The 25839-nt window shown below is 40.5% G+C and overlaps 1 protein-coding gene across 3 annotated transcripts in view; it reads left to right on the top strand.

The window, feature by feature from the left end:
- Positions 1-25839, top strand: part of ALG9 (ALG9 alpha-1,2-mannosyltransferase) — a 94987-nt gene that overhangs the window by 10422 nt on the left and 58726 nt on the right. For 2 of the 3 annotated variants that reach the window (XM_045077553.1, XM_045077554.1), the window contains exons 4-8: positions 922-992; positions 5405-5493; positions 8380-8515; positions 14549-14636; positions 14808-14913. In XM_045077553.1, coding sequence (XP_044933488.1) covers positions 922-992; positions 5405-5493; positions 8380-8515; positions 14549-14636; positions 14808-14913 — 490 coding nt within the window. Of the gene's footprint in view, positions 1-921; positions 993-5404; positions 5494-8379; positions 8516-14548; positions 14637-14807; positions 14914-22786; positions 22910-25839 lie in introns of all 3 variants that reach the window. The other variant, XM_045077552.1, reaches the window with a different exon arrangement.

Raw genomic sequence — 25839 nt, 5'->3', positions numbered from 1 at the left:
TCAGTGTATATTAGGCTTTCAGTGTGTTTTTATTGAAGTAATGAATGAATCTGGCATTTAATTTTGATTTATTGTGCTCTTTTTGGAATATTTTGTTTATAGTGTTGAAAATGTGAAGTATCCCTAAGTTACATGCAGTAATCTTAATCATGATATATATATAAGTACTGCTTACATTCTAAAGTATTCAATGCTCTTAAATATACCAGTGCACTATAGTATGAAAACTATTAATAAAACTCCTGTTACTGTTTTTTAAGTTGATGTTCTTAATTATGAAATTAATCACATTACATGTGTTTGGAAGACAGGAGGGAAAGTATACATCTAAGTCCTGGTAGCCTGATACAGTCACCTTAACCATTTCACTACATTTCTTTTCAGTCATCTCCTATGCTTCTGATTTCCAAAGCTATAATTCTGATGTGTAAAATAATATAATGTGTATTTTTATCTAGTATTGAGTAATTAGCTGTCATTATCAATATATTATGGTTGTTTAGGTAATGTTTATTGATTGTATGAGTTTTATATGAATTTTTCCACTGTTGCTGTAATTGTGAATTTCAAGATCTGTAATAGTCCATGAAATACATATGCATAATTGATTGGACCATTTCCCCATCATTGGATGTTGTGTAGTTTTTTTTTTTTAAGCAGTTTTTTCCTAATGTAATACTGCCACACTTACCATTTTCATGAGTAGAACTAACCTTCCCTGCTTAGTCCGAGTTACTTCTGCGAGCTGGTCTTGTAGAAATAGGTGTACTTGGTCTAGGGGTAGGAATACATGTATGGTTCTTGATACATGCTGCTTTTCAAAAGGATTATGCCAATTCAGTGTAATGAATGACAAATGGAAGTGTTTCATCTTTAAGAGTTTTCTGTGACTTCTGTTTTCTTGTCCTGGGTTTCTTTCAGATTCTTGTCTTCTACTTTTTACGATGTCTCCTGGCTTTTGTGAGCTGTATCTGTGAACTTTACTTTTACAAGTGAGTATAAAACTTTGCTTCTAAAAGTGCTAAAAGTGCTATGATGGAAGCCCATTATAACATTTTTTTTCTGATCATAAGCAGTGTTTGAAATAGAAAACACTTCGTCCTAGCTCCTAATACTGTATTTGAGGTAGGACTTAAGGGGTGCCTTGGTGGCTTAGTTGTTAAAAGTCTGCCTTTGGCTCGGGACCTGGTCCTGGGGTCCTGGGATTGAGCCCCGTATTGGGCTCCCTGCTCAGCAGGAAGCCTGCTTCTCCTTCTCCAACTCCCCCTGCTTGTGTGCCCTATCTGGCTGTGTCTCTCTGTCAAATAAATTAAAAAAAAATCTTTAAAAATCTTAAAAAAAAAAAAAAAAGTAGGACTTAAAATTTTTTTTCTTGCTTTATTGACATATAATTGAAATAATACTGTGTGAATTTAAGATGTACAGCATGATTATTTGATAAATGCATATGTCATGATGTACCACAGTAAGGTTAGTTAACACATCCATCACTTCCCACTTTCTATGTGGAGAGAACATTTTAAGATTTTCTCTATTAGCAACTTTCAAGTACATTAATATTGTATTGTTAACTATAGTCACCAGAACTTACTCATCTTCTAAGTGGAAGTTTGTATGCTTTGGCCACCATCTCCTAATCTTCTGTCTCCTCCCTTCCCTCTGCTTCCCCAGCCCCTGGGAAGCACCATTCTATTCTGTTTCAGCAAGGTTGGCTTTTTTTAGATTCCACATGTGAGATGATACAGGATTGATCTTTCACTGTCTGACATTTCACTTAGCATAATGCCCTCAAGGTCCATCCACGTGTGTTGCAAGTGGTAGGATTTCCTTTTGAAATTTATGACTGAATAATATTCTGCTGTACATATATACCACATTTTACCTACTCATTCATAGGTGGACATTTAGGTTGTTTCTGTGTCTTGGCTATTACGAATAGTACAGCAGTAAGCATGGGCCTACAGCTATCCCTTTGAGATAGTGATTTCATGTCCTTAGGATGTGTATCCTGAAGTAGGATTGCTGGATTATATGGTGATTATATTTTTAATTTGTTGAGGAAAGAAGTGGGACTTGGTGTTTTGAAACACTGTTGGAGGGGAAAACTTTTAATGATCACTTTTCCTTCCTGAGGTGAGTTAAGTTCCGTATCTTCATGTAAAGTTAATATATGGGTAACTGGTGTTTCATGTGGTAGGATTTAGTAGAGCCTAAATTTTGGTTGCAAGATACAGAATCATGATTTACCTCTTCTCCTTGAGCTTAGGTGAGAGGAAATTATTCCCGTTGTGGGACTGACTGCTCTTACTTGCAACCAGCACATTGTCTTTCACCAAGTACCTATCGGTTGATTGAATATTAGTGGAAGTATTAAGCATTTAAGTGTTGCAGTAATAAAAGCCACTTTTTAAACATGCAACCTAATGTGTTAATAATGCTTTGAAAGGTATTTATAATAATGATTATTAAAAATATCCCCACTAGAAAACAGTTAAAAATGTCAGACACAGAAATTCTTTGGCCGTGACTCTGGGTGGCACAGAGAAGGAAGCAAGCTAGTGCTGTCTTTAAGGATTGTAACCATGTATTGGTCTTGACATTGGTTAAGGGCTGAATGAACATCACCTTACATGATCCCCCCAAATCCCAAGTTGAGAATTTATTTAAATTGTTCTGGGTTGGCAGTGCCCATAGGTATCTTGCAAAAACAAAAGGGGAAGCTTCTCCAGAGAAATGGATCTTTAACCCAGGTGTCAAAGAATTACTACAAATAAAGTTCTAGTGAACAAGAAATCACAATAAAAATCTCAATCACAAAGTACAGAAGTGAACAAGTTGTTGTACTTGAGAACCAACAGCAATAATAACAAAGCTGACCTGGAAGACTTCGTTGATTAGGAATTACTAAAATAAGAACATAAACATATTTGATATTTCTAAATAAAAAAGAAGGAATTTGAAAACATGAATAAGAAACAAGAACCTAAATAATCCAGAGTGAAAAGGAAGTTAGAGAATGGAAGGAAATATTTACAAACCATAACCTGGAAAGAGGTTCAATTCCAAAATATATAAGAACTCCCACAGCTCAATACCAAAAAACCCCATTAATCTGATTTAAAATGGACTAAGAACTTCAATAGACACTTCTTTAAAGATGCTGTTCACTTAGCCAGCGGGTATTTGAAAAGATACATGGTGTCACTGTATTTCAGGGAAATGCAAATCAAAACTGCAGTGAGCTATAACTGTATACTTGTTAGAATGGCTATTGTAAAGCCCCCCACCCCCACCCTGTCCAAACCACAAATCGGTGTTGGCAAGGATGTAGGATTGGAACCTTTGCGCCCTGTTGGTGGGAATGCCAAATGGTATAGCCACTGTACAAAATTGTATGGAGGTTCCTCAAAAAACTAAAAATAGAACTACCGTATGATCCAGCAATCAACTTCTAGGTATTTATCTAAAAGATTAAAACAGGATCTTGAAGAGGTATCTGCACTTCCATGTTCCTTGTAACATTTTTCACGATAACGAAGATTATTGTGACCAATACCAACAACTTTAGTGTCCATTGACCTATAAATGGGGGAAAATGGGGTATATGCCTAGAAGGGAATATTCAGTCTTGAAAAAGAAGGAAATCCTGCAGTGTGTGACAACATACACGAACCTTGAGGATGTTGTGCTAAGTGAGCTACCTAGTTACAGATGGACAACCACCACTGATTCCACCTATGGGACTCTAAAATAGACTTGTGGAAGCAAAGCACAGGTTGGTGATTGTTGGGCTGGGTAGAGGGGGAAATGGGAAGTTGCTAATCAGTGGGTATAAAATTTCAGTTGTTAGATGAATAAGTCTAGAGAGCTATCATACGACATTGTGCAGATAACAGTACTATATCGTATTTTTAAAAACCTGTTAAGGTAGACCCCCTGATTACCTGTATTGTCCACAATACAATAAAGAAGATAAAAGAAAAATAAGGAATGAGACTATGAAGATAAGCCAGCAGATCTGAGAAAGAACCACACAGAACTTCTAGGAATGAAAGCAGAATTGATGTTTAACACGCAGTGGTTAATTTGAATGGTTAGACACTAACAAACTAGAAAATTGATCTGAAGAGCTCAGTAGGGATGAAGTACAGAGTGACAGAAAGGAAATAGAAGGGAAATATAAAGATGTTAAACCTGTATTGACAGATTCCGTCAGATTCTAGGAGATGATAGAGTGGGGAGAGACAGTATTTAGGGAAGTAATACCTAAGAATTTCCACAATTGATGAAAAAAAAGATGCTAATTCATAGATTCAGGGAGCCCAACATATCCTGAGCTGGATAAATAAGGAATTAGTGAACCACGTAGAACACCAAAGGCAAAGAAGATCTTAAAAGTTGACAGAACTAATAGAATAGCTACAAAGGGATGTTAGATTGACGGGAGCCTTCTCAAAAGCCAGGAGATTAAAGAAAACTTCAGAGTACTCAGAGAAAATGATTGTCATCCTAAAATTGTGTACTCAGTTAAGCCATTTTTTAAGACCAGGAGCTTAGTAAGGCTTTTCAGACAAAAAAAAAAAAAAAAAAAAAGAGAGAAACCAAACAAAAAGGGAATTTGCCATTAACAGATCCTCCCTAAACAAACTTACGAATGATATACTTAGGAGCAAGCAAAATTCAGAAAGCAGCTTTGAGATGCGCTGAGGAACCTGAGCTAGCCGACAGTTAACCCAGGAATATGTCTGCACAAATGTGGACTAAATGAAGCGGTAATCATTCCTAAGAATGTTAACGGGGTTAAAAACCTCCCAGGATGAAGTAGAGAAGACTCTCATTCCTTGGGTTTGAGAAACATGGACTTAGACAACTTCTTATTAACCCTTCGTGTGTCTCCTCGCCTTTTTGTCTTGTGACTACTATTTATTGAGCAATTCTGTTCCAGACCGTCTTCTGAACACTTTCCCATGCATTGTCCTCACAGAAGTGTGACCAGTAGGCATTCTCATTATCCTCACTTGGCGGGTGAGGATTCTGACACAGGGATTTTGTCACCCGACCAGGGTACTGCTGCCAGTAAGTGGCGGAACCCAGATTTGAGCCTGTGCCCATCTGACTCTGAGGCCTGTTACTTTTCCACTGCATCGTGCTGTTTTCCTGTTGATAGTGTACATGATCTTAGCATGGAAAAGATAACATAGCCTCCTAGAGTTTTTCTTCTGCTTGAAGAGTAAGCATGTTTGGGTTTGTTTTACACACAGAATTGCTAACAAACCTGTCCAAGCAGTTTTGTGTCTGCCTTTAGGTCTTGAGCGTTTTCTGCGATGGGGGCATGTTTTTTCCTTTGATTTGAAATGTCTGTCCTTAAGATTGACTATGCTGATGGTCTTTGCCTTTCTTCTAGGGCTGTGTGCAAGAAGTTTGGGCTGCATGTAAGTCGAATGATGCTGGCCTTCTTGGTTCTTAGCACTGGCATGTTTTGCTCCTCATCAGGTAAGTAAAAGGGCAGGTGAGGGCATAACAGGTACTCTGAACTTTCACAGTTACATGAAAGGAAGAACTTGTGTCAGCATAGATTATGTTTAGATAGAATATCAGTAATTTGCAGAGCACTGTTTCTTGCATGATCTTCATCAGTCCTTACAGCAATTTTGTGTTAGGGGTAAGACCAATACTTTCTCATTTTTGCAGATGAGGACATGGAAATTGAGAAAAGTGAAATGAGTTACTGGGAGTCAGAGAACTCCTAAGTAGTAGAGCTTTCTATTATATTATTGTATTAAAAAATTTTTTTAAAAAAGATTTTATTTATTTGTCAGACAGAGATCACAAGTAGGCAGAGAGGCAGGCGGAGAGAGAGAGAGGAGGAAGCAGGCTCCCTCCTGAGCAGAGAGCCCGATGCGGGGCTCGATCCCAAGACCCTGAGATCATGACCTGAGTTGAAGGCAGAGGCTTAACCCATTGAGCCACCCAGGTGCCCTTTTTTTTTTAAACCAGACTGAAAGACATCAGCACCTTCTGCCTTTTCTTGCTGTTAGAGGAAGAAAAAACAATTTTGTTATTTTGTTCTTTTTTATGTCTAAAAACCCTGTTCTTTGTGGTTCTACTTTCTGCCCATTATTTGCGATGTGTTCTATAAAGGTATGCATCCTCTGGGCCTTTTTTTCTCTTTTTTAAATGGTATCCTTAAAGAGAATGAGGATACAACCTTAGAGTTGTGGCTTGTGAGCCGTGCTGCTGTTGCACATTTCTGTTCTCTGAGCCATGGTGGCCTGCTGCCAAAAGGTAGCCTGTTTCCACTTCTCTGGAAAAATTAAGCTATTAGATATAATTATCTCAGTTTTAATTTCTGTTTGTGTGTACCAGAATCTAGTATACCCACAAAATATACACAAGAATCATATCCAGCACAAAAGTGTACATTTAACTTCATTGACAGTATCAAAATCTATGTGGTTGTGCAGAGACCTTATGAGAGTCACAGTGCTCCGGGAGACCGTGCTCTCCCTTCCAGGCCAGCAGAGACCTCCAATTCCTCTGCTCACTTGTCCTCTGCATTGGTGGCTGTAACTGACAACTTTGCAGAGAGCTTCAGTATTATAGAGCATTTATCTGTGAAGCTTTTACCTCCTGTTTTTTTGTTACTTTGCTACTCCTAAAATGGATTCTTACAAGAGGGAGGTTTTCAGGAGTACCTTTAGCTTTGTCATCCCAGCCAAGAACGAGAAGGCCCAGAGAAGTTCAAGGCACCCTTTGATACACAGCCTCCAAAGCCTTTCCTGAGTTTGGGAGATCACATGGCCTGGTTGTGGTACTGGCCTTGTGCCGCTGTTTCTTCTTCAGTGCTCTAGGCGAGGTCGCCTTGTGCAGCCTGGAGAGGCAGATCTGCATTTTTGTATAGAGTTGTTAGAAACATGGATCGCATATTACTGTTACAGAGACCCTGAAAGCACTCAGCCTCTGTTGTAGCTGTTTACTACAGCAGAGTGATGCTAGATGGAAGTAACTAAGGCACTTCCACAGCCTGAACTATCTATGTCTGTCAATGCAGGATGCAAAGCAGCATTGCCATCCAATATTTGGCCCTTGAGACGGCTTCCCAGAATTCCTAGGGGGTAAAGGTTAGTGCCAGGACAGTCTCAGAAAACTATCAGAAGATAAACTACTTCAGAAATAGTCAACAATGGCTCCAAGTTTCTTGCAGCATATTCCCTGTCTGGAAATATAACCTTGAATTTTCTAAGTTTTGGACTTAGGGTACAGGACAGGAGAGGAATGGTGTTTTGGCATCATTTAACTAGGGGTGTGTTGGTACCATAAAAAAAGAAGAGTGACTGGAAAACAGCATGGAGGTTCCTCAAAATGTTGAAAAAAAAAAACTACCCTATGACCCAGCAATTGCACTACTGGGTATTTACCATAAAGATACAAACGTAGTGATCCAAAGGGGCATATGCACCTGAATGTTTATAGCAGCAATGTCCACAATAGCCAAACTATGGAAAGAACCTAGATGTCAATCAACAGATGAATGGATAAAGAAGATGTGGTATATATATACAATGGAATACTATGCAGGCATCAAAAGAAATGAAATCTTGCCATTTGCGACGATGTGGATGGAACTAGAGGGTAACATGCTTAGTGAAATAAGTCAGTCAGAGAAATACAACTATCATATGATCTCCCTGATATGAGGAAGTGGAGATGCAACATGGAGGGGGTTAAGGGGATAGGAGAAGAATAAATGAAACAAGATGGGATTGGGAGGGAGACAAACCATAAGTGACTCTTTTTTTTTTTTTTTAAAGATTTTATTTACTTATTTGACAGAGATCACAAGTAGGCAGAGAGGCAGGCAGAGATATGGGGGGAAGCAGGCTTCCCACTGAGCAGAGAGCCTGATGCGGGGCTCCATCCCAAGACCCTGGGATTATGACCTGAGCTGAAGGCAGAGGCTTTAACCCACTGAGCTACCCAGGAGCCCCCATAAGTGACTCTTAATCTCACAAAACAAACTGAGGGTTGCTGGGGGGGAGGGGTATTGGGAGAAGTTATGGACACTGGGGAGGGTATGTGCTATGGTGAGTGCTGTGAAGTGTGTAAACCTGGCGATTCACAGACCTGTACCCCTGGGGATAAAAATACATTATATGTTTATAAAAAATAAACAATAATAAAAAAAAGACTGAGAAAATAAAAATCATTGAACTTCACTTTTTTTTTTTTAAGGGGTATGACTTCACTGTACAATTCTAATATATTGTTTCTCAAAATATGTTCCTGGTTATTGGTATTGTGTAATGTGGGTAAATTTTTAGTAACATCTAATAAACCCCCTTCCCCCTCTTTGTGTTCCCCATTCCTTTCCTTTTGCAGCATTCCTTCCTAGCAGCTTCTGTATGTACACCACATTGGTAGCCGTGACTGGCTGGTATATGGACAAGACTTCAGTTGCTGTGCTTGGAGTAGCCGCTGGGGCTATCTTGGGCTGGCCGTTCAGTGCTGCTCTTGGGTAAGGGACCAACACAGTTCATCTTCCTTGTGTCCCTGGGCACATAGTAAATCTCTGTGTTAGCTTATCTCTGTGTTCTCTGCTTATGACCTAAAGTTACAGGAATGAATTGTACTTACAGAGCTTATGGGAAATGGAAGAATATTTCTCTTGGTGCATATTGTTGATTCATTCTAATAAGAATAGTGATTTTTAAGCTGTATGTTAGTCTGCTGTATGTTAGCTGCTGCTAAACCCCTTATGAACTTTATCCCTATGCTTACAGCAGCTTTGCAGGAAAAATACAATCATGGAAGCTTCATTTTTTATTTTTTATTTTTTTTTTAAAGATTTTACTTATTTATTTGACAGAGATCACAAGTAGGCAGAGAGGCAGGCAGAGAGAGAGGAAGGGAAGCAGGTTTTCTGCTGAGCAGAGAGCCCGATGCGGGGCTTGATCCCAGGACCCTGGGATCATGACCTGAGCCGAAGGCAGAAGCTTTAACCCACTGAGCCACCCAGGCGCCCCGGGAGCTTTATTTTTTAAATTATTTTTAAAATATTTAACTTATGTATTAGAGAGCGAGTATGCATGAGTCAGGGGAGGAGCAGAGGGAGAGGACTAAGCTGACTCCCCACTGGTCTTGATCCCTGGACCTTGAGATCAGGACCTGAGCCGAAATCAAGAGTCAGTCGCCTAATCAGCTGAGCCACCCAGGCACCCCAGTCATTAGTGCTTTATAAATGAGAAAAGAGAGTCTAAGAGGGTGATTTTCCTTGAAGATTCTGTTTGCTGGGGCACCTGGGTGACTCAGTCGGTTAAGCGACTAACTCCTGATTTTGGCTCAGATTGTGGTCTCACAGTGGTGAGACTGAGCCCCACATTGGGCTCTGTGCTCAGCGCGGAGTTGGCTTGAGAGACTGTCTTTCCCTCTGGACTCAGGCCTCCCTGACCCTGCCTCTGGTGTGTTGTGCACACTGTACCACTCTGTGCTGTGCCTTTCCCACTCACCAGGCCTAAAACCAGACTTCCCTGAGATCTCCAGTTCTTGCCTCAACAGCTCTTTTCCCAAGGGCCATAGTATTTCTGACTCCTTATTTCTTGTTCCCCCAACTTCTGCTCTAGTCTGCACTGCCTCTAGTAATTCAGAAAAATATTGTACTTTGATGTTAAGGTCATTATAGTACAGTGGCCCCTTTAACAACATGGGGGCACTGACAGCCTGCGCTGTTGAAAAACCTGCATGTCACTTTGACTCCCCAGGAACTTGACAATAGCCTGTTGTTGACAGAGCCTTACCAATAACTTAGTCACATGTATTTTGTATGCTGTATTTATTATATATATATATATATACATTAAAGATTTTATCTATTTATTTGACACAGAGAGAGATAGATCACAAGTAGGCAGAGAGGCAGGCAGAGAGAGGGGGGAAGCAGACTCCCGCCGAGCAGAGAGCCTGATGTGGGACTCGATCCCAGGACCCTGAGATCATGACCTGAGCCGAAGACAGAGGCTTAACCCACTGAGCCACCCAGGCACCCTGTATTATATATTCTTACAATAAAGTAAGCTAGAGAGAAGAAAATATTACTATGAAAATAGAGAAGATACATTCACAGTACTGTACTGTATTTATTAAAAAACCCCATATGTATGTTAACCCACACAGTTTAAACCTGTGTTGTTCAAAAGTCAACTGTAGTAGTATATTTTTATTATAAAAAAAAGTTCCAGAGACGCCTGGGTGGCTCACTTGGTTAAGCATTTGCCTTCGGCTCAGGTCATGGTCCTGGTGTCCTGGGATCGAGTCCAGCATTGGGCTCCTTGCTCAGGGGGGAGACTTGCTCAGAGGGAGACTCTCCCTCTGCCTATCACTCTGTCTGCCTGTGCTCACTCTGAAAAATAAATAAAATCTTAAAAAAAAAAGTTCCAGTTTGTATGAGGTAAAAAGAATTCTTAATTCTCTTTTCCCCTAGCCTAATCTTCAAAGATAGTCACTAATACTTTTGTATATATCTTTCCAGAAATTGTCCTTCTGTGTGTAAATGCACATGCATGTATATGTGCATACGTATCATAAATTCTTAAATAGAATCATCCTGTAACTGTATATATCTACTTTTTAAAAAAGATTTAATTTATTGTTATTTATTTATTGGACAGAGAGAGACACAGCAAGAGAGGGACACAAGCAGGGGGAGTGGGAGAGGGAGAAGCAGGCTCCCCGCTGAGCAGGAAGCCAGGGCTCCATCCCAGGACCCTGGAATCATGACCTGAGCCGAAGGCAGATGCTTAACAACTGAGCCACCTAGGCGTCCTTCTTTTCTCTTTTTTTAATAGGATCATTTCTAGGGTTTCTTTATTAAGTATCACATAGCCTTTTGGAGTAAGATACTTTTAACAGGTTAGGAATGTTGACCCTCAGCAATGTTAGCAAATGCTATTTTAGCATATAGGGAGATTATTCTCTATATATTGTTGAAATAATCTCAGAATGGCTTTTTTGTGTTGTATTATTATGTAACAGTTTGTTTATAATATGTATCTATAAAGTCTTTATGCCCTTACTTTAGCAGTTGTACTACTATGTATGTAAAACTAAAATGGGAACCCTACTCTACCCCAACCTTTTAAAAAAAAAAAAAATCTTTGGAGCACCTGGTTGGATCAGTCGGTTGAGTGTCCGACTCTTCACTTAGGTCGTGTGATCCCAGGGTGCTGAGATGGAGCCCAGCATCGGGATGTGCAGGGGCCTGGATCCTGCTTTAAGATTCTCTCTCCCCCTTCCCCATGGTGTTCTTTCTCTTGTAGGCCTGTTGAGAGGATTAAGATATGTAGAATGAGTTTACAATTCTGGTACATCATCAACATGCAGTAAATGTCAGTGTTGCAAAGCTCTACATGTCCTGCAAGTTTATTTACAGGAATGTCCTATCTTGGTATCACATAGGGCTGTCAGACACCTGAGGTCCTGATGGAGGCAGATTTCTCACTCAGGTAAAGGCATCTGAGAATGCTGTACTGACTGATCACCAGCCACTAATTTTCTCTCTTTAGGAGGGCCAAGGATGTCCTACTTTCCAGTCATCCTGGGGTTGCCTGTGTCCAAAGCCCACAGCTGTCCTCTCTGCATGTGTCTGGGAGCTCAGCCGGGGTACTCCCACCAGAGTAGAGGCCACAGGGGAAAAGCTATGTATCTTCTGTGTATGTAGACTTAGAGCCTTCTTTGGGTTGCATAGCATTCCATTATCTGACCATAATGTAGCCATTGCCTTGCTGGTAGATATGTAGTTTTCTGTTTTTTTTTTTTTTAAAGATTTTATTTATTTGTCAGAGAGAGAGAGAGAGCACAGGCAGACAAAGTGGCAGGCAGAGGCAGAGGGAGAAGCAGGCTCCCTGCGGAGCAAGGAGCCCGATGTGGGACTCAATCCCAGGATGCTGGGATCATGACCTGAGCTGAAGGCAGCTGCTTAACCAACTGAGCCACCCAGGCGTCCCTTTTCTGTTTTTTTTTGCTATGATGTACAATGCTTCAGTGAACATTTTTGTATATATATCTATACATTTATGGAAATTTATTTATGGGATAAATTTTAAGGAGAGTTCAATGTTTTCTAGAGGATAAGTATTCTAAATTTTCTTAATTTTGCTTTCAAGGCTGGTTTTCCCACCGTCAGTCTTCTATTTTGCATATCTTCAAAATATTAAAGATTTTGTGTGAAGCCCTCTTCTATCTCTTCTCCTATCTTTCAGTCATCTTGATGATTCCCGTATCTTAAATCTGGTCCAGTCATCTCATATATATTAGATATCTCCTTTTCTATAGCTAAACATTTACAAAACTGAGCTCATTATCTTCTGTCTATATCTGTTCTTTTGCCTATGTTTCTATCCCAATAAATGGCACCACTATCTACTCAGTGCTGAACCAGGAACCTGAAAATTATCTGTGACTCGTCTCTCTTTCCTATGTCCTGTTTATTGTACCTTCTGAATATCTTGACTCTGACTACTCCTCTTCACCTCTGCTCCTGGATTACCATACAGCCTGCTAAATGACCTTCCCATCCCTAGGCTTGATCTCTGGAAATCTCTCCGTAATCAAACTAGACTTACCGTCCTGAAATGCAAATAGGACTATATCATTCCCTGTTTTGTTTTAAACTCTACAGTAGCTTCGCCATTCCTCTGTATCACAGAGGCTGGCAATCTGTCACCTGTGGGCCCAGTCCACTTGGTCTTATTTTGTACAGCCCAAGAACTAAGAAGTTGTTGCATTATAAAGGGTTGTTAACAAAACATACACACACCCACAGTTGACACACACACACACACACACACACAGAATATGCAGCAGAGACCATGTGTGCCCTGTAAAGCCTAAAAGCCTAAAATACATACTGTTAGGTCCCTTATTTAATTGTTCATTTTTAAAGATTTTATTTATTTAACAGAGAGTGAGAGAGCACAAGCAGGCAGAGCAGCAGAGGGAGTGGGAGAAACAGGCTCCCCACTGAGCAGGGAGCCTGATTTGGGACTCGATTCCAGGACCCTGGGATCACGACCTGCGCTGAAGGCAGTTGCTAAACCAACTGAGCCACCCAGGTGCCCCCTGTTAGGTCCTTTAAATAAGAAGTTTGAACCCCCTGCCCTATGGGTCCAGATTCTAACATGACCCACAAAGTCCTGATCTTCCCTCCTTTTTTACTTCTCCAACCTTTTGCTCCTCTGTTCCTTTTACTCTGCACCATTGGCAATGAACTTTGTGTGTTCTTCAAGTACCTCTGCGTGGCACGTTTTGATTGGTCTACCTTCAGCTGAGATAAGGGATTTCCGGATGGCTATTAGTTGACCGTCATTTATTGAATACTTAGTGTTAGGCACTGCTGACACTTTGATAAAGAAGACACTTAGGTTCCTGCACTTCCAGAGCTTACGTTTAGTAGGAAAGACAGACATTGAACAAGTAATTAAAAGTATGATGACTCACCGAAGGAGAAGTAAAGATGCTATAGAAATGTAAATATTTGGGCGGAAAAAAATGAAAATACAAATGATAATGCAAAATTTTGATAATAGAATGTGAAAGTTCATATCACAGGAGAAATACCTTCTGATAGCACATGGCATTGCTAAATAAAAGACAGAGGTGGTAATGCCATGTGAATTCAGAGATGGGAGACATTGGTTCTGCAGAGGGGTCCAGAGCAAAGCCTATAGTTGACATTTGGGTAAGTTCTTTTGGAAGACGTTGATGTGGGGAGGGAATTCCTTGTGACTCGAGCGTGGGTGAAGATTCCAACTAGTGTTCTAGATTTGGAGGTCATGGATATGAAGGTGACTATTCATGTAAGAGTGCAAGTACCTACTGAGAAAATGCGTGTGGAAAAAAAGAAGAGTAGAAGTTTGCTTCTGGGACCCAGGACCATGGTAGGGCACAAAAAAGACATCGGGAAAGGAGCACTTGGGAAGAGGCCAGGAAAGAACAGGAGCCAGGAAACCTAGAGGAAGAAGCAGATGCTTTGTGTTAAGTGCTGCAGGAAGACCAAGGGAGGTGAAGGTTGTGAAGAGTTGCTGGGTCTGGCAGAGAGGAGATTCCTGTTGATCTTAAGTCCATCGCATGGACTTGAAGCCAGGCCTTCAGGAAGAAATGGTGAAGGCAACATACATATGCCACTTGCTTGCAGAATTTGAGTGAAAGGGATAAGCGCAAATGGTGTTGGAAAGAGACATAGCAGAACTGACAAATCAAAATGTGTAATATTATTAAAATCTTTATAAATCATGGAAGAGATGAGCATTCATTTGGCCGGGTGGGTATAGGACCACAGGGCACATTCACTTAATGTACTCTGAATGAACATTCACTTAATGTTACACTGTATTGTTGAGAAGACGTTCTCTCCTCTATCAGCTTTCTTTCCTCACTATTAACTGCTAGAGACATGTTTTCCCCCTTTTCAGCATGAGGTATGTGTGAATGACTTGTTTGAGTCTACATTCTAAGTGTTTTATTTAATTCCCTATTTCATTTCTCTGTTAAATAGTTTACCCATTGCCTTTGATTTGCTGGTCATGAAACACAGGTGGAAGAGTTTCTTTCATTGGTCTCTGGTGGCCCTAATACTTTTTCTGGTGAGTTTTATTTTTTGTTTTGTTTTAAACTTGTAATGAAAGCATATTGATAGGAAAGAGAATATGAGAAATTCATTCTGTTTCTCATTTTGAAGTTTATCCTGTTAGCATTGGGAGCATGTTTCCAGAAGAAAACCCTGCAATTGGTATCTATTTTCTGCTCCGTCTTAGGTGCCTGTGGTGGTCATTGATAGCTACTACTATGGGAAGCTGGTAGTTGCACCAGTGAACATCGTCTTGTATAATGTCTTTACTCCTCATGGACCTGATCTTTATGGTAAGGCCTTAGGGAATCTGGGGAAGAGGAAGAGAGAACTTCCTTTGCCTGAACTTTGAAATTTCAGCTCGGTTGCTTTATTTCCTCAAATACAGCATTTCTTTGCGCTAATCTTAAAAGTAAATGACGTTCTGATATAGCACAGTGGTGATAAGTAGCCACTAAATATTTCTTCTTGATTAATGTGATTTCTTTCTTTCAAGATTTGAGAGAGAGAGAGCGCGTGTGCACATGCGTACAAGTGAGTGTGGGGAGGGGCAGTAGGAGAGGGAGAGAAAAATCTTAGACTCCTTGCTGAGTGCAGAGCCTGATGCTGGACTTGATCTCAAGATCCTGAGATCCTGACCTGATCTGAAACTGAGAGTTGGACACTTAACCGACTGAGCCCCTTGATTAATGTGATTTCTTTTAGTCCTGCTGTATTCTCAGTATGCCATGGCTCTTGATGCTACTTTTTTGAGTGAAAAGTTACTTTTTTTCTGTTCTCATTAGAAAACCAGTATGGTAGCTAAAACAGGAAAATAAAAACATTTATAATCCCATTATCTCCAGATAAACAAGCTGTTGTTAACACCTTTGCATTCAGGGGAGAAAGTTTGGGAAATGTGTAGACCAAGCAGGGCAAGTGGTAGAGTCAGCCTGAGAGGGTGGGTAGTTTGGCCAGTTTAGGGTTGAGCGGAAAAGAGTGGGATGCCTTTAGTTTGGGGAAGGCAGACTCCATTTTACCTCCACACCCCACCCCCTAGCCCTGAGCCTGTGTTATTTGCCCCCCTAGGGCATTTGAGTTAGTGACAGTTACAGAGGGATGACCTAGAGATCTTCCTGGTCAGATCTGCCATTTTATGAGACTGTTTTTTCATTAAAATAAGTAGTTTCTGTTGCATTAATTTTCAGAAGGTCTTGAAGCATTTTGTGTATGTGATCATCTTGGGGCTGTGCTGTGAATTGGGTTAATATTACCTCTGTGTTCTTACCCGTTTGAGCCATGCCCATCACTTTTCTGTGCCACTTTGCTAACAGAACCAAGAGATCGGATGAGGAGATTTAAAGTAAGCGTATGAGTGAGATTTAATTGGTCCTCTTGGGATTTGTGGAGTATTGTCATTGTAGAGGGCAGTAGGTAATAGGTTGAAATTGTGTTTTGTTCCATGACTTGAATTCACAAACCGCCTCGTTTAGAGAATAATTGCTAGGTAAAGGAGTTTTAATTTTTTAAAAAAGTTTATTTAAGAAATCTCTACACTCCACATGGGGGTCCAGCTCACAACCCCGACATCAGGAGTCACACACTTCTCTGAGTCAGCCAGGAGCTCCCTAAGTGAAGGAATTTTAAAAGGTGTTACATAAAACTGATCAATTGTTGAACATTATATCAAAAATTAATGATGAACTATATGTTGGCTAATTGAACATAATAAAAAAATAATTAATAATAAAAATAATTAAAAAATAATAAAAATGCTCCTTTAGGGCAGACTCAAGATCCCCAAGGGTGTGAAGAAGAGCTGCAATTTTAAGCTTTTGCCTCTAGATGTCTCCCTTTAGCTACAGAGAGTTTGTATGTTTGTTTTTTGGTTTTGGTTTTTTGTTTTGTTTTTTAAATATTTTATTTATTTATTTGACAGACAGAGATCACAAGTAGGCAGAGAGGCAGGCAGAGAGAGAGGGGGAAGCAGGCTGAGCAGAGAGCCCGATGCAATGCGGGGCTCGATCCCAGGACTCTGGGACCATGACCTGAGCTGGAGGCAGAGGCTTTAACCCCCTGAGCCACCCAGGCACCCCAGTTTGTATGTTTTTAATTGCCCCTTGTTTTAGTTGCCTTGTAAAATTTTATTTGGTTCTACAAGTCAATAGAAGGAAGACTCCCCTCTTAGACCCAGATTGCACATTATAAATTGATTTACTGGAATCTCTTGGACGCATAATATCCTTTATAAATGGTTGAATAAATGATGTTAATTTCTGCTTAATTTTGGGAAACTGACCTTTACCTTTTAAACAGGTTATTACATATTGCTATTTTGATTGATCATTTATAAAACTTTGAGACTATATGAAGGCAGTTGCCGAGATAGATGAGGTTTATAAATCTAGTAATCTGCAGGTTGTCTGGGAGAGCAGAAATGACGGAATCAATTCCACTTCATGTTTCTGGTTTAACAGTGGCTGGGTTGGGGATCTTTGTTTTGCGATCCAGCCTAGAGGTGGCCAGTTTTTTCTTGAATGTTGGCGTCTGCCATTCATTTTGTCCAGTGTTTGCCTGGGAGGAGTGCCTGGAGCTCTGTTCTACCTGCTTTGATGAACTTGGGAGCACTTCAGTTCAGATGTTGCTATTTTGAATGTACAGGAAGTGATCACTTTCCTGGTGATGGAAAAAGCCCTGTTGGGACAGAAGGCATTATCCTACTGGGCATCAGCAGGACTGATGATGCCATGCTGTAGTCAGTTAGACTTAAGAGGGTTGTACCTTGATATAGAATTTTTGTGCTTTTATTTCATCTTTGAATTTGACAGTTTTGGGGTGAGGTTGATGTCCCTTCTTTTAAAGAGTAACTCCTGCAGAGAAAATATTTCCTCCATCTTACAAGTAAGTGTTGTTTGTGTTCTAGGTCCTCAATAAAGATTTGTCATGGTGAATAGATGGATGAACGAATTTGGGAGTATCCATCAGATTAAATTCTACCCTGATGGCTCTTCTGTCCTACAGCTGTTTTGTTAGACCTGTTGTGGTGTATTAGGTCAGGATTTTTTTGATACCAAATAAAAACGATAGGGGTAAAAGTACTTTTTTAAAGCAGAGTACTTTATAATTGTCACCTAACTGATCATGGGTGAGTCCATTCAGTAAATACGAAAGACTGAATTTTAATTTTATTTATTTTAAAGATTTTATTTAGTTATTTGAGAGACATCACAAGTAGGCAGAGAGAGGAGGAAGCAGGATCCCTGCTGAGCAGAGAGCCCGATGTGGGGCTTGATCCCAGGACCCTGAGATCATGACCTGAGCCAAAGGCAGAGGCTTAACCACCTGAGCCACCCAGGTGCCCCAAGACTGAGTTTTTAATAAATACTTTGATGCTGTACAGTTGTCACACAGTGAGACATCCTATCTTTTGTCATGGAAACAACAGCTCTTTAACTTTGCCTACATGTTTGGTACTACTTAGCATTATTTTGACTATTTTGGAAGACTTTCCTGCTCCAAGTGCTTCATTAGCTATGGTAGGCACGTTTCTTATCTGAAAATTACAAATGCATTGTGCTGATAGTTTCTGCCTTTGTGTTTGTCTTCTATATAAGCCAGTCACACTTGAGCAGATAGATAACTGGATTTCAGCTAAAGAAATATTGAATAAATTGTCTTTGAGCATCTGTGTCTTCATAGAATTTTCTGTCCAATAAGGCTGCCATCACAGGAATAGGTGATTACAGTCCAATATGTTATGTGCTGCAGTAGAAAGATGGGGAATCCTAGGAGCAGGTCCGTCTGGTGGTGCAAGACTTCTCAGAGGTGGTGGTCCTTGAGCTGAGCCTGGAAGGGAGAGTAAAAGTTTAGTGAGTAGAAGCTAGAGGAGTGTATTTTAGATGACTGCAGTGTCCAGTTGGAGGTTCTGCTGAGACCAAAAAAAAAAAAAAAAAAATTGAACATTGGATTCTTTTTTTAAGTTAAACTAGTTTTACAGTGTTGGCTGATTGTGGGTAGAAACTACACAGGCGTGAACAAGATAAATTCAGTCTCTCTGTTGTGACTATAATATAAACATTTACTCTGTTGTTCCTGGTTTTCAAAGGGACCTTTTGATACTTTCTTGACATAGTCCAGATCTGAGCTGACTCTTGGGAAGCCAGGAGAAAGAAGGAGTACATTTTTCACGACTATTAATTACAATAGTTTCTGTTTAGAAAAAAAAAATGCCTGTTATATACCAGAACTGTCTTCTTCCCCTCACAAAATCTCTGTGAGATAGGCGTTATTTATTCTTACTCGCAGCTGTGGAAACCAAAATGGGGATGGTGGGGGACTTGCACGTAATTAATAAGTGGCAGAAATGGGATAAGAGCCCAGGGCTCTCTGAATCCAAAGCCTGTGTTCTTTCCACTGAGAACAACCTCCGCAAAACCCCAGAGTTTGGCAGTTGAGATTCTACAGGAGAATAAACTTGCTAAAACAGAGCATGAGTTGGAGGTAGAAGATAAGCTTTGATCTAAAGAAGGGGCAGGAAGTAGCTGTACCTTGGAAGGTCCCGTGCACTTAGGTTTGGAGGATGGTCAGGAGCCTTTGAGAAGTTTCGATGGCACGATGCCACGCATACTGTTGAGCTGTCTTTCACAGGACAGGGGCATTGCGCCACCCTTGTCAAAGAAGGAATATTTGGACAAGGTAAAGAATACTTGGCATTTAGGAAATTTTGTATAGGCATAAAATTGCAAATTCATAGGCAAAACGTCCCTTTGGTGTCAAAGATCAAGACATGAAATTTCATGTTGCAAAAAAAGTGACTGGTCATGGCACTGATTTTGCTTTTACCCTTGTAACACTTCAAGTTTGTAGATGTTGAGATTGATAAGCATTTTTGTGTGGTGAGTGAAGAACTGTGTTCTCTGCGGAGGAGTTCACAGGCCTAGGGAAGGCGTGGGAGGATAGGTATGAGAGAGGCCCTTCCCTCAGACAGTGCAGGGGGTCTGCTCCAGGATGCCACCTTGCAGCTTAGGACACGTTCCCTGCCTCTTCCGGTGTTTTTATTCACACCTGTCAGATCGCTGGATGGCACATTTCGGAAGGCAACGGCTAATAGCCTTGATGAAAAGACTCAAAGTTTCTCATCCTTGCAATGGCAGAGGATGAAGCCCCCGTGAGTCTCTTGAGAGTTGACTGTCAGCCAGAACTGTCCTAGAGCTTTCATTCTTTCGCTAATTGTTTTTGGTGAACCTTGGTCTCTTTTCGCTCTTGGTGTTGCAAATTTGACTTTTATAAGATGATTGACTATAATTTAGTTCTTAGAGTTCTATAAAATTATAGGTCTATAAAATGGTTTCCTTTCATTCAATCTGGGGAACGGTAAACATTATCCATTCTTCTTTTAGCCTCTTTGAAGGTTCCCTTTAGCTCATTTGAATGGAAGGACTTGAAGCACTTTCCCTAAAGAGGGAGATGGGTGAGTCATTCCCTGCAGAGACCCTGCTTCCAGCTTTCTTTGACTGCACACTTTGCACCAGTTAAATGCGTAGCTTGTCATGCTGACGCATTTTTTTCTGCATAGTTCAGCTTTGATACTTTCTGGGAAATAGCATCAAATATCTCCCTGGAAAGAGATAAAAGGTTTTCCTCCTTTCTCTTTTCAGGCAGGTGTCTTATCAAGTAGGAGAGGACACTGGCTGACAGAATTCACTATTTTTGTCCCTTTTTGCCCTTGTTTTTAACACTCGTGTCTCTTGAACCTTACCCAGTCTTGGCTTATCCTCCAGTTTTTACCCTGTTCTTCCAGGAAGTAACAGTCTATTATGAAATGTTCATAGCCTATTTGTGAACTTGATCTGTGAGTTCCTAACAGCTAAACATTGTTGAGTTTACCATCTTAATACTTTTGGTTCAGAATCTCAGAGTATAAAAGGATAGTCAGCCCTAGTAGGAGGTATAATAAGTTGCAGTAGAGACAAATATTTGCTGGAAATAAAGTGTTTCCCTGTAAAAACAATATGTATTTTTAAGGCTCAAAGAGAAAGAGGCTTTTGTTTTTTTTCCCCCACTCTGATGCTTATTAGCATCTATAATATTAGCATCTGTAAAAGATGATGTGAAAGGTGACATCATTTCTCCTAGTCACTCTGATTTTTCTTCTCATGCCCAGATTTCCAAAATTTGTTTAGGAAAAAGGCAGGTCAAAGTTGATATTGCTGCCTCCATACTGGTGGTCAGGAGATGATACAAAAAGTGACCTTTCTTGGGGCACCGACTCATTTGATTAGTGTCCGACTCTTAATCTCGGCTCAGGTCTTGATCTCAGGATTGTGAGATCGAGCCCTACGTCGGGTTCCTTGCTGGGTGTGGAGCTTGCTTAAAAAAAAAAAAACAAAACTGAAAACCAAAAAAATAACCCAAAAAGCCCACCACCAAAACTACCTTCCTGGAAACTGGATTCCTAAAGGACTCAATTTAGGAAATGCGTTGTTAAATATTAATTAAAATCCAGAGAAGATACGTATTTCTATATGAAAATCATCAGTTTTCTGAAACCCAAAGGTTATTTGTAAGGAATACCAGATATAGATATGTCTGTAATGAACTCAGCCTGGGCCAGGACCTCTGTTCGTGGCCACCATCATTGTATGTAGACAGGAAGGAGTGCGCTTTCCCAAAAGGTGACACACAATTGCAGTTGGGTCTTTCCTCAGGGTACCCCCTCCCGCTTCTCCCCTAAATGCTTCTAGCATTACGGGTTTGGTTTCTAATCTTATTCTGCTGTGCAAGCTGCAAGAATGTCAGGTTTTTCTGACTTTTCCTCTGCCTCCTGATTACCCTTTTAAGCAGTGCTGATTGCAGGAAATTGCTGTGGTGCAAGGCGGGTGTCACAACACTGCAGTGATTAAAGCCCGCATGTGTCATTCACTGCCTGATTGAAGTAATCACACAGAGGGGAAGAGCAGATGAAAAACCTGCTAAATGTGCAGAGGAGGGCTGCTTCTCATCATGTGGTTTAAGGATTTTGAGTTAAAGAATCAAAATTTGTGTGAACAAGACTTGTGTTTTCAGTCATTTTGTTTCATTCTGAGTCCTCAACACGAAGCAGGATCTTGGTCTAGGGACATTATTTTCCTAAGGAAAACAACTTACTGCATTTTACCAAATGCAGGGTCCCTTGTATACATGACTACAGGATAGTGGTTCAGCATATCAAGGGGGAAGATCCTAGAATATAAGTGGGACATACAGGAGAGACTAAAAGAGGAAAAGGCCTGAATAGCTCAGCCCTTCAAGACTGTTCCCCCCGCCCCCCCTCCAGACACCAGACACAAGTCCACAGATGGTCTCTTCTGACCCACCACCTGTAGATGGGAAGTTCCAGCAACCCTGTCTTGGGGTTCAATTAATTTGCTAGAGTGGCTCAGAGAACTTAGAGAAAAATTTGCTTAAATTAACCAGCTTATTAGGGAGGATCTTATAAAGGATATAAGTGAAGAGCCAGTTGGAAGAAATGCACAGGGCAAGCTGCGTGGGATGGAGCTCAGAACTCCAGTTCTTTCCAGGAGCACCACACTCCTCGCACTTCTAGGTGTTCATCAACCTTAAATTCTCTGAACCCTGGCCTTTTGGGTTTATATGGAGGCTTCATTACACAGGCTGGTTGGTGAAATCATTGGCCATTGGTGACTGAACTCTCTTGCCAGCCCCTGTCTCCTCCTCTGAGGTCAAAGGGTGGAACTGAAAATTCTAACCCCCCAGGCACATGGTTGGCTCCCCTGGCCATCAGTCCAGACCCTTAGGCTACGTACGGGCTTTGCCCAATTCTCCTAATTAACAGAAGACCCCCTTATTGCTCTTCGATTAGGAAACTCCAGGGGTTTTAGGAGCTCTTTGCCAGGAATGGGGATGAAGACCAAATACAAATTGCTTATTAGAAATCACAGTATCACCTCTAAGCTATTTAAATTACCTGGTTATTCTGGAAAAGTGACCAATCCCTTTCTCTTCCCATCTTCTGCCCTTGGGTTTCCCTTGTGTGGCGGAGCCCCAGGAGCTGAGTTCCCATTGTGGACTCATTCACTTGGGGCATCAGACTATCAACATTACCTGAACAAAGAACGTTTTGAGTCAAGCATTGTGAAAGGTGTTGAAGGCATCCGCTAATGATTCCTTATCTGTTTGTTCACTCAGGTACGGAACCCTGGTATTTCTATTTGATTAATGGATTTCTTAATTTTAACGTAGCCTTTGCTTTGGCTCTCCTGGTCTTACCACTGACTTCTCTCATGGAATACTTACTGCAGAGATTTCATGGTGAGTGGTGTAAGGGATGATAGGTTTTGGGGGAGGAAGAAGCAAATAATAATGTATACCGAGAAGTGAAAATGATTCTTCTTCTGTTCTCCATTTTCTTCCTACGGAGATGGTTGGCTTATTGAAATGTCAATCTGTACTTGTAAATTTTTTTTTAAAGATTTTATTTATTTACTTGACAGACAGAGATCACAAGTAGACAGAGAGGCAGGCAGAGAGAGGGAGGGAAGCAGGCTCTCCGCTGAGCGGAGAGCCCAATGCGGGGCTTGATCCCAGGACCCTAAGACCATGACCTGAGCCGAAAGCAGAGGCTTAACCCACTGAGTGACCCAGGCGCCTCTGTACTTATAAATTTATGTGAAGATTTGGTTAATAATTGCAAGTTAAACTAACAAAGGGAGGAACTTTATAATCCTTTCAGGTGGGGGAAAATGAATATAGCATACGGAACCACCCAGGGAGGTAAAAACAGTTCCAGAATCTCAGGAGTCTTGTGTTTTTTTAAAAAAAGAAGTGCATGTTGGCATGGAAGATGGCTTAAGATAATAAGTGATAGAGGTAAACGTTCTTTGGGGAATTATTTCAACCAAAAATTTGAAAACTAAACCATACAGGGATTTCCCTCACGTTTGATACTGAAGTGAGAGAAGCTTTGGACTTCCTAAGAAACATTATGCTTCCCTTTGTTCCGTTTTGCTTCTGTGTTTGCCTTATCGTGGAAGGCTTGGTTTGTCATTTATTTTGCTTGCTCTGACTTTCTGTAGTGCACAGCCAGTGTTTTCTCAAGTTGTCACGGATTTGGGCATCTAGTGCCCATGTTTCTTTTATGGAAGACAGATTTGAGCAGAAATTCATATGAGCTTTGGAAAGAGATTTAATTTCAGACTTTTCAGTCTGATTTGGATGCCATATGATCTCCCCATCCCACCCCGCATTCTGCTTTTCTACTATTAATGGTTTATAAGAGTTCACTGTGCTATACTATTCAAATATGAAAGCGGTCATCAATCACTTTTGTTTTAACATGATCATAATGCCATTATCCTAACAAAATCAATAGTAATTCCTTAAACTCTAATACCCAATTGATATTCAGGTTTCCTACATTGTCTGAAAAACAGCTTTTTATAGTTAGTTTTTTTTTTTTTAAAGCATCTGAAAGGGGTCATATACTGAATTTAGTGTTAAGTTTCTTAAGCTTTATATGAGATTCCGCCCCCTCTTCTTTTTTCTCCTGAAGATTTCTAAAGAAATCAGGTCATTCATCTTGCAAAGTGTCCCACATTTGGGTTCAGCTCTTTGTCACCTGGAGGTGTTAACTTATTCCTCCATTCCTTGTATTTCCTAAGGATCACTATCTTTTGTGAAAAGTAACTTCTTTAACTGTAAAAATATTTTATGCTTGTGGAGAATTTGGAAATGCTTGTGATGTAAGTATAAAAGCAGCATATTAAGCTGTTCTCTACAGTATGAATCCAATTTTGATTTAAAAATATGTAATTTACACACATGTCCACCTACTAAGAAAATGCTGTTTTTTCTTTATACTTTGTGTATTTTATGGTAGAAAAAATACCCTTAAAGGAAAGAAAGAAACAAACAAAACCCCCAAAGAATCAGGAAAGAAATTGGCTATTCCATCAAGTAGTACAGCTGTAGTTCTGATTTTGTACATTTTATGGAGGACATTGAAAAATTTTAGGTCATCTTTTTTTAAAGATTTTATTTATTATTTGACAGAGATCACAAGTAGGCAGAGAGGCAGAGAGAGAGAAAGGAGGAAGCAGGCTCCCCGCTGAGCAGAGAGCCCGATGCGGGACTCGATCCCGGGACCCTGAGATCATGACCTGAGCTGAAGGCAGCGGCTTAACCCACTGAGCCACCCAGGTGCCCCTAGGCCATTTTTAAAAAAATGTTTAAATATTTATTTTAGTAATTCCTACCCTCAATGTGAAACTTGAACTCACAACCCCAAGATCAAAAGAGTTCCATGCTTTTCTGACTGAACCAGCCAGGTGCCCCAGGTCATATTTTAAAAATGTATTTGTCTAAAAAAATGCACTTGTTAGGCTTTTAAGTTACAGGAAAAAAAAGATTTCATTTTCTTATAATTAAGAAAATTCCAACCTTGGGGCGCCTGGGTGGCTCAGTGGGTTAAGCCGCTGCCTTCGGCTCTGCCTTCGGCTCAGGTCATGATCTCAGGATCCTGGGATCGAGTCCCGCGTCGGGCTCTCTGCTCAGCAGGGAGCCTGCTTCCCTCTCTCTCTCTCTGGCTGCCTCTCCGTCTACTTGTGATTTCTCTCTGTCAAATTAATAAATAAAATCTTTAAAAAAAAAAAAAAGAAAGAAAAAATTCCAACCTAAAAAATTTCCTGGGAAGGTTTAAGTCCTAAATTATTGCCTAAGATCTCATGGTAAAATCTTAGAGTAGAAAGTTGAAAGGATAAGCTTGGTATTTCAGTTCCAGAATTTCCATCCCTAGAGTTTCTAGAGAATTCCAGATAACTTAGGAACAGCAAGATGGATATCGGTGACAGTCCTGAGCTGCTCTTCTAAACGTGCTCATTGTAGACATAATGAACACCAGGGGGCGCTGTCGACCTACCCTTTGCCAGTGATTTCTAGGCGCTGCTGATTATCACTAATTGGAGCACAGTAGGGGAAGCCTTCCTGGTGGGTTGCAGGTTTATCACTCAGTGTTCATGTACATAACCATGGGAACTTTCCAGCAGGTGCTTGGGTCTCAGCACTCATTAAATTCCTTTAATTCTTTCACATGCTTCAAGTATATTTGGGTTCCAATTTTGGGATTCAGAGTGGATGGGTATTGCAAAAGAGGAGAGAAAACGTCATCCGTGTACTTCTTTTAAGAGTGTTTTTATATTTGCATTGAGACAAACTCTTGTGACTTGGCGAAAGCCAATAATGGG

This window comes from Mustela putorius, unplaced genomic scaffold (assembly GCF_011764305.1).
Source record: "Mustela putorius furo isolate JIRA1106 unplaced genomic scaffold, ASM1176430v1.1 tig00000198_pilon_pilon_pilon, whole genome shotgun sequence".
NCBI lineage: Eukaryota > Metazoa > Chordata > Mammalia > Carnivora > Mustelidae > Mustela > Mustela putorius.
The sequence above is the reverse complement of the archived record's forward strand: the minus strand, read 5'-3'. Positions and strand labels throughout refer to the sequence as shown.